This window comes from Apis laboriosa, unplaced genomic scaffold (genome assembly GCF_014066325.1).
Source record: "Apis laboriosa isolate Shangri-la unplaced genomic scaffold, ASM1406632v1 scaffold38_cov145, whole genome shotgun sequence".
NCBI lineage: Eukaryota > Metazoa > Arthropoda > Insecta > Hymenoptera > Apidae > Apis > Apis laboriosa.
This window is the reverse complement of record NW_025223092.1, coordinates 2,683,186-2,696,730: the sequence shown is the minus strand read 5'-3', so window position 1 is coordinate 2,696,730 and position 13,545 is coordinate 2,683,186. Positions and strand designations below refer to the sequence as shown.

Genomic DNA, 13,545 nt, shown 5'->3' with positions numbered 1-13,545 from the left:
CCTGGGAATTTGGTTCAGAAGCGAAGGAATCGGTATTTGGTGCATTATGCATCATAAGCAAAACTATCAAAATGAAAGTACCCTCGTGATATCGTTTACGAAAATCTGGTAAACTGCATTTATAACGTGGCTCGCTTCTCGAAGCACGACGCTAGTTCGACATTTAACATCATGCTATTGTTTTAACCGTATCGAAAAAACGAAGCTGGAAGGGTGATCAAATTTTTGTTTATTGCTTATTAGCTGGGAAACTACCCAAATTCTATCGAGTTTCGATCGAGTTTCTTAATCGTACGTCAGAAATCTTCACATCCACCATACAGTGAGTGTCAATGCTGTTTGTACTATCACTTTCTCATGCCTATGAATTGTCGAATTCCTTGAACATACTTTTACACGATCCATTGTTAAGATAAATGTGCAAGAGACGAAAATAATGTTTAGGAGTCATATCATTTATTTGGTATGTATTTATTGAAAATGTATATTTATAATTATTTATACTTTTACTAATCTTTTTGTTTCTTTTTTTAAAAATTGCATCGTTATATTAACAATCACCAAAAGATTTATGTGATTATTTTAATTTTACGAAAATCTTATTTTTGCAATAATAGAATTTTTCAATTCAAAGACATATTTTTATATTAAAATTTTGTTGTACTAGTTTATTATTATTAATTTATTCTACTAGTTTTATTACTTTATTAATAAAAATAATATAATATTTAATTTAGAAATTCAATTCATATTTTTATATATATTATATAATTACTTAACAATGTTAAATATATTATGATCTTACAATCACAAATCATTAATAAAATTCTAATTTAATTTAATGTATATAATCAATATATAAAATAAGAGTTTATTTTGAAGTTATTTTATTTATTTTACTGTAATTAAATTAAATTTATAAAAATTATTTTATATTTACTTTACTAATATTTTAAAGAAAACTTGATATAAAATTTATTAAAAAATTTTATTTTATTTTTTTAAAATTTATACTTTAAATATTATTTTAGATATCACTTTTATTTACATATATTATATGTTATTGTAATTAAATTTTTATTTATAACATGATAATTATTACATTAACATTATAATTATTAAATATTTAATTTTTTAAAATTAGATTTTATATATCATTTAACATTTTTTTAAAACAGTTTTTTTTTATTTATATATAAAGTATTTATACTAATGAAATATGAAATTTAATTATGTACTTGTATTAAATGTTTAATTATGTACTTTTTTCAACTGATATAAATTCATATTATAATTATTATAAATAATATTTTAAAATGTAACAATATTTACAATATATTTTATAATACTTTACATTATTGAACCTATATTTTCATATTTTTCTTTAGATCTGATATCACGCATTGGAATAAATAAAATTCAATAATTTATTTAATTCTCAAAAATAGAATTTTTCGCTTATGAGAAGAAAAAATTCTAGTTGATTATAAATTTAATCTGAAATTTAGAAACTAATAATGATTAAGTAAATCATGTGATGTCAATATAATGGCAAACTAATAAGACAGAATAATTTGCTTATAAACAAATACAACAAAGTTTTAAGAATATGAACATATAAGCATATGACTTTCAAGTCATATGGCATTATAAAGAATTAGAAAAAAATTATAAAATCCAATTATAAAATCCAATCTAAATATCTCTTCGATTTCATCATTCAAGACTATCTTTATCATACAATAAAATTATTCAATTGAACACATTTTTCAAGACAAATCATTGTATATAAAAATTTATGTAATGTTAAACTATAGAAAAATAAGAAAAATATTTTGATTTTAGGGATTTGAGAAGATCAGGAGGCCTGGTGCGGGCACATTCAAGAGCTGTGGTGGTTGGTGAATGGTGTTGCAGATAGACTCGGTGTGGGGTTGGGCGTCACCCCCGCTGCGCCTCCAACTAGGGGGGTCTAGGGGCGCCTCGGGAAGAGTGGCCGCGGGCGCCCCATCCTCGCAGAGGATGGGTGAAATGGTCGTAGAACGCGCACCTTCCCCAGCCCGCCTTAGTCATACATCAGAAAAACATCCTCGTGCTACACTCACGGAACTTAATGTTCTTCGACGTCATCGAGAACTGTGCGACGTTGTCCTCAATGTCGGCTCTAGAAAGATATTTGCACATCGTGTTATTTTATCGGCGTGTAGTCCGTACTTCCGGTAAAATATTATATTTATAATTAATAATTAAATAATATAATTTAAATTGATCGAAATTTCAAAATTATATTTTTTGCAGAGCGATGTTTACTGGGGAGCTGGCGGAATCTCGACAAACTGAAGTTACAATACGTGACATAGATGAAATGGCAATGGAACTATTGATAGACTTCTGTTATACTTCTCATATTATAGTCGAAGAAGCAAACGTTCAAACTCTCCTTCCAGCAGCGTGCCTTCTCCAGCTAGCAGAGATTCAAGATATATGTTGCGAGTTTCTCAAACGTCAACTAGATCCATCTAATTGTCTAGGTATACGAGCGTTTGCAGATACTCATTCTTGTCGTGAACTTTTACGGATTGCAGACAAGTTCACTCAACATAATTTTCAAGAAGTATGTACTTTATATTCTGCAAAACTTCTGCAAATCTAATAATTGAATTTTGAGTAATTATTTACATTTGCTTAGATTTTTAAGTAAATATTTTTATTTTTATTTTTAGGTAATGGAAAGCGAAGAATTTCTTTTACTACCTGTTGGCCAATTAGTAGATATTATTTCTTCGGATGAATTAAATGTTCGAACGGAAGAACAGGTATTTAGTGCAGTTATGAATTGGGTCAAATACAACGTTACAGAAAGAAGACAGCATTTGGCGCAAGTTCTTCAGCATGTACGATTACCCCTTCTTAGCCCAAAATTTTTAGTTGGAACCGTAGGCTCTGATCTTTTAGTTAGATCTGATGATGCATGTAGAGATTTAGTAGATGAAGCGAAAAATTATTTGCTGCTTCCTCAAGAAAGGCCGTTGATGCAAGGACCTAGAACACGACCTAGAAAACCAACCAGACGCGGTGAAGTTCTATTCGCTGTCGGAGGTTGGTGTTCTGGTGATGCAATCGCAAGCGTGGAAAGATTTGATCCTAATACTGCGGATTGGAAGATGGTTGCACCAATGAGTAAACGAAGATGTGGTGTCGGAGTTGCTGTATTAAACGATTTGTTGTATGCGGTAGGCGGTCACGATGGACAAAGCTATTTAAACAGCATCGAACGATACGATCCACAAACAAATCAGTGGTCTTGTGATGTTGCACCTACCACGTCATGTCGAACTAGTGTAGGAGTTGCTGTATTAGATGGTTTTCTTTACGCGGTAGGTGGTCAGGATGGCGTCCAATGTTTAAATCATGTTGAAAGGTAAATCATTTTATTTTAGATAAATTTTATTATAAAATGATTCAAATAAAAAAGTTTAGTTATTCAGATTAATTCGTTTTAATAGTCTTCGTCATTATGAAGTCATATATAAGACCCATATCTATAATAAATATGAAACAAAATAGAATATTTATCATATACAGATATGATCCTAAGGAAAATAAATGGTCCAAAGTATCACCAATGACCACTAGAAGACTTGGAGTAGCTGTTGCTGTGTTAGGCGGTTATTTATATGCCATCGGCGGGTCTGATGGTCAATCGCCATTAAATACAGTAGAAAGATATGATCCAAGACAAAATAAATGGTCTCAAGTTTCGCCTATGTCTACAAGACGTAAGCATTTAGGCTGTGCCGTATTTAATAATCTAATTTATGCCGTTGGTGGACGAGATGATTGTATGGAACTTTCGAGCGCAGAACGGTATAATCCTCATACAAATTCTTGGAGTCCAATAGTTGCTATGACATCAAGAAGAAGTGGAGTAAGTTGCTTAATTTTTTTTTTATATTTTGGTCATTTAAAAAAATTTCAAAAAATAGAAAAAAAATTAAATAAATTAAAAATTGTTTTTTTTTAAAGAATAAATATGAATATTTTTTCAAAAATTTCTTATAAAAAATTTTATTATAAATTAAATTAATTCTATATTATATGTGCTTTTAATTAGCAAACGAATTATTTTTATTTATTAATTTTTATTTAATTTTATTAATTTATTAATTTTTTATATTTTCAGGTAGGTTTAGCAGTAGTGAATGGTTTACTGTATGCAGTGGGTGGATTTGATGGAACTGCCTATTTAAAAACAATTGAAGTGTATGATTCGGAACAAAATCAATGGAAATTGTGTGGTTGTATGAATTATAGAAGACTCGGTGGAGGTGTGGGAGTAATGCGGGCCCCCCAAACCGAGAATTATATTTGGTAGCTCAGGCCCCCCTCTTCAGCTCAAATGGCTGAAACTCCTTTAACTCCTCTTACACCAATAACTCCTGTTACACCTGTAACTCCTCCCGCTCCTGTATCGGTTCCTGTTGTTATAACTAATACTAGAAAACGCTACCGCCGATCGATGAGCATTATATAAGTAATATATATCTACAAGACTTTGCCTTTCTAAAGATAAAGTCGTTTTTAACATAAATTATTATAATTTTTTCATCAGCTTTGTTTAACTCATAATTCATTTAAAATTAATCATTTTTATTCAAATGTAAGCTAATCGTACTAAATATGAATGTATATTTTTCTCTATATGTAAAAAATTTCTTATAATGTTTATATTATTGCAATTTCATTGTGTTTCTTACATAAGATTTTGTAAGATATATTCCTCTTATATATTGTTTATATTTGTTTTATATATATATATATATATATATAAAACTACCAATTCCAGTTGCTCTAGATTTAAGTATTATAATTTCTTTTCTTTTTTATGTAATGTAACTGTATATGTTGTAAACATTTAAGACAAAAGAAACAGAAAGGCAAAATCTCTTTGAAACATATTCTTGGATACAATATTCATTACAATGGAATGCTTGCAGCTTCCATATATTCAGTCATTTAAAAAAATAAATTTTTAAAGTCTATATTGACATCAAAACTTCGTTATGGAGGACTGCTTGTGCAGCCATTGATAAAAACAAAAATAAAGAGTTAATCAAAAAAATTGTTTTTGTCTCGATAGTATACTTTCTATATGTATCGTATTTTTATCAATAAGACTGAAATGAAACCAAAAGTTTATGTAAAATTAATAAATGAAACAAATGTTTCAGGCTCTAAACACATTTTTGTTTTAAGATAATGTATGAAACATACATAAGTTATGATGATTATTATAATGCATATTACAATCATTAACGTTACATTTTTTAATCTTTTATATTTTTACAAAAAAACAAAAACAGATCTAAATGAGTTAACATTTTATTTGAAGCGATAAAAGAATTCTCTTATTGTACAAATGGTAATAGGGATCATTATATCCAACAATTTCATAATGTAACGATTGTGATAATAATCTAATAAGAGTCAGAAAATTTGACTGATTATGAGCAATATTTTAATAATATATAACAAAATATTGTTTTGTAATTATTTAAATAGAAAATTATATGAAAGCTGTGAAAATTTTTGTCGATCAATTACAAAATTAAAAGTTTATAAATCAGTAGTCGTGTTACATCTATGAGATTGTTGAAAAAGCAAAACATGTTTAGAATAAGAATATATTGACGATATGATGTAATTATCTTTAAAGAATTATTACAAAATATCATTATTAGACAACTGTACAATTTTTCGATATTGTATCGTAACTTTCTTCAATGGAATAATTTGTTTTAATTTAGATGATACGCGAAAAATTTCTATTTCTTTATAAACATAATAAATTTATGAATTTTATACAATATAAATAAAACAATTAAGTTGAGTTAGAATAATCCAATTACAGATTTAAAATGGTACAAATTATTGTAATTACTAAACAGAGTTCAAATAAGTGTTCAAAATCAGATTTAATTTACAAGTAGTTAATATGAAATGTTACTATAAAATATCAATACTTTAATTTTAAATAAAATTTTATTTAAACTCATATTAGATAGGAGAGAAATATTGTTATATAAGAAGCCATTTAAATTTTTTTCATGTATATATTTTTCATAATGAATTTTATTATAACTCTAATTTTATAACCAATTGATATTTGTTAACAAAATATAATGAAATCTCAGTTATTGAAGTAAAATTATTTTATTATTTTTTATATACATATACAAAAATTTTATGATATATTTATTCATTGGAAAATACTTTCTCTGTCTCCAGATGAATTTTATTATGTGAAGTATATAATCAACACGAAGAGTTTTATATATAAGTAATTGATAGAAAATATGAAAATTCAATATTTTATAATTAAAATATAAGTCAAAAATGCAGAAAATTTTTTTTTTTATATAACATTTAATATAATATAAATTTATAATCATATGATAGATATACATAACATACATTTAATTGATTATAATTAATTAATTTTAAAAATTCATTCTGTTTACAAATATTGTATAATAAATATAGGTTTCATTTTATATTTTTAATTTATTTTTATTTTTATGCTAATAATTTTTTATTTGCAAATATTATTTCCTATATTGTATGATAAAATAACAAATTTTAGAATAGAAATTTTTGTTCATATTGCAATTTCTAATTAATTTTTTATTTATGAATTATTTGTCATTTAAAATTTAGTTTAGAATTAAAATTAACATGAAAATTATAATAATTATAAAATTTTAAACAAGTTTTATTTTGATAATATATATTATTATTTATATTTATATTATTTAATAATATTTGTAAATGTATTATCATATTAATTATAATTATAATGAAATTAATTTTATTTTTCTTTTGAATTAATTATTTGAAAAAAAACAATTATGAATGAATTTTATGTTCATAAATATCAAACTTTCTTTAAAAAACAAATTTTTTATTATTATTTTGTTTCTATTCTGTTTTTATAATTATTTCGATTTAAAATCTAAAAATCAATATTAATATGATATCAATATAAATAGGATTATTATTAATAGTTCAAATAAGTTAATAATAGTTTAAAGAAAAATTTTTTTTAAATATTTATTTGTATTAAAAACAAACAAAAAAAAATTTATTGAAAATATTACGAACTTTTTTTTTGGAAATCAATTATTGGAATTGAAAACAATTATTTTCTTTAAAATATTTTTTCACATACATTTATAGATACATACATTTTCACATATATTTATAAGTATTAGTTTAAAAACTATATTTATATAAATCTTTTATTATTTTTATATATTATTTTATATATTACATATTATTTTTATATTAATTAATACATTTTATTTCATATAAAATGTGATTATAATCAGAGAATATATATATATATGTTATAAAAATATACAAAAGATATTTTCGTAAAATATATATATAGTTACTTAATTTATTTCTATTTTTTTTTAAAATTAAAAAATAATTACATTGTTATAAAATGATTAATATTTTTTTATTAAATATGAATTTTATAACGTTTTATTTTTCCATATTAAACACTTATATTTTTTAACCTTTAAATTTTTCTTAAACATAAATATTTATTTATGTTTAGTTTATCACTCAATAACAATCAGTAATTATTTGTTTAAAAAAAAAAGTAGATTGATATATCTTTAATAGTTTCAGAGAAAATAATTTGTAATCAGTGAATTATATATTTATGTGATATACAAAAATTGATTACATTTTATCCTACGTATACTTGGAAATTATATCAATTATATGAAATTATATAAAATATAATGGAATTTTATCAAAATTTATTATATGAAAAAGTATAATAAATTATTTATAAAATTGTTTCTTAGTTTTTAAATAAAGAAAAGTAGAAAATAATAAAAGAAACTTAAAAAATATAAATATTTTATTCGTAAGTAATATAATTTTAAATTCACTTTATCATAAAATATTATGCAATATTATTTAAAATTATTACACATATCATACAATATCACAAGAAAATTATATATTTATTAATCTTCTAATTTAGAATTTTATGGTTATATACTATTGTAACCATAAATATACGTATAAATATCTGATACAATATTCAATTTATTATAATTTGTTTTCTAAGTTCTATATATACTTTTATGTAAATATAAATAATTTGCTTTTATATTCAAAAAAAAAAATTGTTCAAATATCAACAAGAAACAAATTTTAACAATTATCAAAAAAAAACAAAAATCTATTGTCAATCTTTTTATAAAACAAAATGCTTAAACTTAAAACATAAGGAGTTAGTAGGATAAATTGTAAATACTTAAATAACATTTACAAACATTTAAAAATAAACATAATAATAAATATATAATAAAAATAATCATTATCTATAATGTTATTAGAAAAAAAAAATTATTTTCTAAAAAATGAACTAAAAATTCGTATAAAAATTAAATATAAATCTATCTCAATTATTTCACAGATTTAGATATTTTAATATAGAATTCTTAAATATTGAAATAATTATTATAAATTTATATATATATATATATTCTCTATTCTTATTGGATATTTTTAAAAATGCCGCCTATATCAACGAATAGAATAGAGCCACAATCAAACTAAGATAAAATTAGAAAAGTTTTTATGATATTTTAAGATAAAATTAATATGCTCAATTCTTCTTATAATTATATCTCTATAAAATTTTAAATTTTTTGTAATAATGCTAACAAAAAACCTATTTATATAGTTAAATATAAACTAGAAGTATAAATGTGAATGAATAATAATCTAATCATTCCATAATCATACAGTTCCTTTAAATTATTAGTATAATTTTATAATCTTATAATGTATATATTAATAAAAATATTTTTTATACAGTTATTAGTTTTTCATTTTGTAATTGGTGGTCCAGAAGAAGATCAAGGTGTAAAATATGCAAATAAATGCGAAGGTAATTATATATAAACAATAATTTATTGATGCTATTTTATAAATATCATAAATATCATTGTTTTGTTATAGTTTGCAAAGTAGTTGCCACTGAATTAGAAGCGAGATTAGATGAAACAGGTAAAACACATGATGTACTTGAAATTGGATATTCTCTTGATGATGTTTTACCCAAGAAAAAGAAAGAATATAAAAAATCGTAAATATATATATTTTTAAAGAAATGCATTTAATTTGTAAATTATAATTTGTGAAAACTTTGTTTTTATTCCGTTTAGAGAATTACGTTTAGTAGAAAGTATAGAAAATTTATGTGAACGTATATTGGAATATAATATTCACAAAGAACGTACAGATAGTACAAGATTTGCCAAGGGAATGAGTCAGACATTTAAAGCACTCCATGATCTTGTGTAAGATGTAGTTCCAAATTAAATTTAAATTAGATTTTAAATATAGAAATAATTATAGAAATTAGAAATAATTATAATTTTACAATTATAATTATAGAGATAAAGGAGTCAAAGTTGAACTAGGAATACCATATGAATTATGGGATAAACCATCTGTTGAAATTTCTACTTTAAAATCACAGTGCGAAGATTTAATTGAAAATCATGAGGCTGATATTGAAGACTGGTATCATAATCATCAAGGAAAAATCCCTTTAATTAGGTAATGATTATTATTATTATTATGCTTTGAATTTAATTCAACTACATAATTTTTATTCTATTAGATATTTATGTTCAGAGAAAGCATTAAAAGGAGAAGATGATTCTTGTCTGAAAGAAAAAGGTGAAACTATGAATAATGATATGAAAGAGAAAAAAATAAAAAAAAAAGAACATACAATAATTCAAAATAAAGAAAAAGATATAAAAGAAGAATTATAAATTATTAATAATAAAATTATTATTATTATATATAATTATGAATATTATATATATATATAATATAGTATGTATATACATATAATAATGAATTATTATAATTCATTGAAAAATCTTTTAATATATAATAGGATAATTAATAGCAATATATAAAAAAAATAAAATGTAAGGAGGAATTGAATATGATACATTTATAAAATTTAAAAAAAATGGATATATGAATATTCAATCATTTTTATCAAGTCATTATATTATATTAAACATTGCAATGTGTCACATTTTCATATCCAATTTGTAAATTTAATAATATAATATAATATTTGGATTATAAATATTATATTATATATATATATATATATCAATGTTTGATATAATCATAAATATATTTTGCTTTTAATAAACAATTTTATGTCTAAAAATTGTAAATACATATTTATACTTATATTACATATTTATACTTATATTGCATATAACTTGAAGATAGTTGCATAAAAATAGCATATATTTTTAAATATGTATTTTAATTTTATTATATTTTAACAAATATGTCAATATACATTTCATTTTTTTTTATTTTTATAAATTTTGAAGAATGTAAAAATATATTATTAAAAGGTAAAAGAGTACAAGATGGTCAATTTCCCTGGTTGATACAATTTCAAACAGTAACACCATGTGGTGGAGTACTTCTTTCACCAGATTGGGTTGTAACCTCAGCACAATGTGTGCAAGACAAAAGAAATGTATGATATTTTTACTATTTAAAAATTAAAGAAAAGGTATCAATAGTCATATCTTAATTTTATTAACACAGTCCATTACTTTATTTGCAACTGGACTGAATGGAACTAACTCTAAACAAACAATATCTGTAAAAGCTACATACATACATCCTACATATGAAGCTTACTCTGATCCTCCTGATCGAGATTATAATATAGCTCTTTTGAAACTTACAAAACCATTTAATATATATCATAATAAAATAATTCTACCTAATATTGTACCTGTCAAATATAATGATAATTACAAATTATGCCTAATATTTGGATGGCAAAGCTATGTTTCACCATCTTTAAAAGTTCTGGCTAAACCAATTCAATATCATGAAGTATTTCTTAATTCCTGGAAAATGTGTACATACATGATAAAAACATATACAAATTATACAAATTTATTTTGTACAATGGTTGAATATAAAGATGAAATTATAGCTTGTGCTGGTAATCCTGGTTCTCCAGTTATATGTGAAAATCAAAATCATGAGATAGCTCTAGTTGGAATTGCATCTTGGACAAACTTTTCTTTAGAATGTGGAGATCTTCCAACATATATTGATATTGGTTCATTTTGGTATAAATTTATTAAATAAATTTCACAAATTTTTGAAAATATACAAAATATTTTTAAATTTATAAAAAAATATATGAAATGTTTTTTTTTCATATAAAATTTAATATAATATAATTTTTTAATTAATTAGGACATGGATAAATGATTTAGTTTTTAGTAACAAGGATTCAAAAGAATGGGAAAATAATAGTTTTACAGAAAACATTCGTATGCACAGATGTTTGTGGAATTATTCAGACTTATTACAAACTGATTCAGAAATAAATAATTTGTCAAACAATTCAAAGAATATACCTCAAGTGACAATAAATTATCAAAATTCATCTTCGAAAAGTATGGCTAAATTTTATGTTTAAACTAAATTACAATTTATTTTTAATAATTGTATTGATATAAAGTCATCTTTTTCTAATAGTTATATAAAATGTCTTACATAGATATAGCAAAAGAAACAAGTAATATTATTTATAAATATAAAGAAATTGGAAATTCTGAAGATAATAGTCAAAACATATGGAATTTAAATAAAAAAAAACAATTTAGTACTATAAATAAATCGTTGTTGTGCAATAATCAACAATTTCATAAAGACATAAAAGGATATAACGATCAAGTAGATATAGATGATCTTGAATTATTATTACCATTTAATTTTGAAGAAGTAACTTCCTCCTATTCATGTAATGTTATGATATGTCCTAAAAAATTATATCTATTCTACTATTTTGTATTTTGGAATCTTTATATTATTATTTACACATATGGCATTTGAATTTATTTATACAACAGATATTTTATACAAAATAATTTTATGTAATACATTGAATATATGCAAATTTTATAAATGATTATTTTCTAAAAGGTGGTGGAATCCATTTCTTTTTTCCACGAAATTCTCTTAAACGTTGAAATTCTTCATTAAAATCTTGATGTTCGTCTCTGAATAATCCATAATTTCTAAGATGATTCATTAATTCATTAGTTTCACGATGCCGTGGATAATAATCAACAATTTCTGGTCGTTTTTGTAATGGTTTTTCACTAAATAATTTAACTACTTTCATAGATTTTGAATTAACTGTTCTTGTTACTTCTCCGAATATTCGATTACTCAAACGATTCATATGTTTGGCGTAACTTGTACCTGCTTTTGCAAGTGTCAAGTATTTATTCATATTGTATAAACAAATATTTAACTTCTTTTCAAATCGTATTCTAGATGAAAAATAAATTGAGATTATTGAGAAAATAAATTGAGATTACATAATAGAAAAAAATTAAGGTTAGAAATTGCAATGCAATGTATTAAATACAATTACTTCATTAATTTTTACCATTAATACTATTTAATTAAATACGTACTGTTTGAACCTACATATGAAGATAAAATAAATTGTAAATGTTTATTTGTTGTATAATTTTCAAATTCTTATTATAAGTAAGATGTATTCTGGTGAAATTACAATCAATTACTGCTTTAAAATAAACAAATGTTTTATGAAGATTAATAAAAAATAAGAAATTTAGCGATAAAATTATATTTCTATATTTATCTCAAATAATTAGAATTATATTTTATTTTTATATATAAAAAGTATTAAAAAATACATAATACATAATATAAAAATAGTAATTTTTTTTAAACAAAGAAAAATAAAACTATTTAATAATTGATAATGTTGATTTTTATTTATTATAATATATTTTTCCTTTTAAAAATTAGTTAGATACATGAATTTTTATTAATAATTTTATTGCATTATATAAACAATATTATAGTATATCAATTGACATAAAAATTTTAAACATATGATAGAGTATTTCTTTTGCAAAAATTATTTATATATATTGTAGTAACACATGTGGCACTTAAAATGTATGCTATTTAAAAATTAAAAAAATGATATCAGTCATATTTTAATTTTATCAACACTATTTTATTTATAATTGAATTAAATGAAAAAATTAATTCTAAATAGTATCTGTAGAAGTTATGTATATTCTATATTATTATGAAAAAAAATAATATTAGAAAAAAATAAAAATAATTATATAAATCGAATTAATTTTTGAACGCATAAATTTTAAATATAAGGAGAGTAAATAGGATAAAAATTGAGGAATCAGCGCCATCTCTCGAATATCGAAAGTATTTCTTCAAAGATAGGATAAAACAGAAAAGAATTGAAAACTAGCGCCATCTCTCGAACATCAAAAACATCTCTTCAAAGATAGGATAAAATAGAATAGGAATTGAACATCAGCGCCATCTCTTGATTATTTTTAAAAAGATATTTCTCTCAAAAACAAAGAGATGGCGCTA

At 22.7% G+C, this 13,545-nt stretch overlaps 4 protein-coding genes across 5 annotated transcripts; 3 read left to right on the top strand and 1 right to left on the bottom strand.

The window, feature by feature from the left end:
* On the top strand, positions 1–5,194 carry LOC122715510 (kelch-like protein diablo). Of its 2 annotated transcripts, none has more exons than XM_043937754.1 (6): positions 1–322; positions 1,846–2,219; positions 2,299–2,614; positions 2,724–3,421; positions 3,586–3,928; positions 4,184–5,194. In XM_043937754.1, the coding sequence occupies exons 2-6, from the start codon at positions 1,906–1,908 to the stop codon at positions 4,373–4,375; spliced, it is 1,863 nt and encodes a 620-aa protein (XP_043793689.1). In that variant the 5' UTR covers positions 1–322; positions 1,846–1,905; the 3' UTR covers positions 4,376–5,194. The 2 variants fall into 2 exon arrangements, with proteins under 2 accessions (XP_043793689.1, XP_043793690.1); XM_043937755.1 differs by lacking the exon at positions 1–322 and adding an exon at positions 335–463.
* A 3,503-nt stretch (positions 5,195–8,697) lies between these two features.
* On the top strand, positions 8,698–9,883 carry LOC122715562 (protein canopy homolog 3). Its single transcript, XM_043937840.1, has 5 exons — positions 8,698–8,977; positions 9,049–9,175; positions 9,255–9,389; positions 9,487–9,651; positions 9,716–9,883. The coding sequence occupies exons 1-5, from the start codon at positions 8,872–8,874 to the stop codon at positions 9,870–9,872; spliced, it is 690 nt and encodes a 229-aa protein (XP_043793775.1). The 5' UTR covers positions 8,698–8,871; the 3' UTR covers positions 9,873–9,883.
* A 516-nt stretch (positions 9,884–10,399) lies between these two features.
* Positions 10,400–11,994, top strand: LOC122715526 (the record flags this gene model as incomplete). Its single annotated transcript, XM_043937794.1, is given in 4 exon segments — positions 10,400–10,612; positions 10,684–11,222; positions 11,353–11,636; positions 11,639–11,994. Coding segments are annotated over 4 exon segments (1,392 nt in total), but the record flags the coding sequence as incomplete, so codon positions are not given.
* Positions 11,995–12,043: 49 nt separating this feature from the next.
* Positions 12,044–12,729, bottom strand: LOC122715525 (28S ribosomal protein S33, mitochondrial). The gene is made up of 2 exons (XM_043937793.1): positions 12,585–12,729; positions 12,044–12,437 (listed from the first exon to the last, which is right to left on the bottom strand). Exon 2 carries the CDS (start codon positions 12,395–12,397, stop codon positions 12,071–12,073), a length of 327 nt encoding a protein of 108 aa, XP_043793728.1. The 5' UTR covers positions 12,398–12,437; positions 12,585–12,729; the 3' UTR covers positions 12,044–12,070.
* Positions 12,730–13,545: the final 816 nt, after the last annotated feature.

Coding starts and splice junctions, on each gene's coding strand:
- LOC122715510 (XM_043937754.1), top strand. CDS start 1,906: ATGGTGTTGCAGATAGACTCGGTGTGGGGTTGGGCGTCACCCCCGCTG. Junction 2,220..2,298: donor GCGTGTAGTCCGTACTTCCG/GTAAAATATTAT, acceptor TATTTTTTGCAG/AGCGATGTTTACTGGGGAGC. Junction 3,929..4,183: donor TGACATCAAGAAGAAGTGGA/GTAAGTTGCTTA, acceptor TTATATTTTCAG/GTAGGTTTAGCAGTAGTGAA.
- LOC122715562 (XM_043937840.1), top strand. CDS start 8,872: ATGTATATATTAATAAAAATATTTTTTATACAGTTATTAGTTTTTCAT. Junction 8,978..9,048: donor ATATGCAAATAAATGCGAAG/GTAATTATATAT, acceptor GTTTTGTTATAG/TTTGCAAAGTAGTTGCCACT. Junction 9,652..9,715: donor GGAAAAATCCCTTTAATTAG/GTAATGATTATT, acceptor TTATTCTATTAG/ATATTTATGTTCAGAGAAAG.
- LOC122715525 (XM_043937793.1), bottom strand. CDS start 12,397: ATGAATAAATACTTGACACTTGCAAAAGCAGGTACAAGTTACGCCAAA.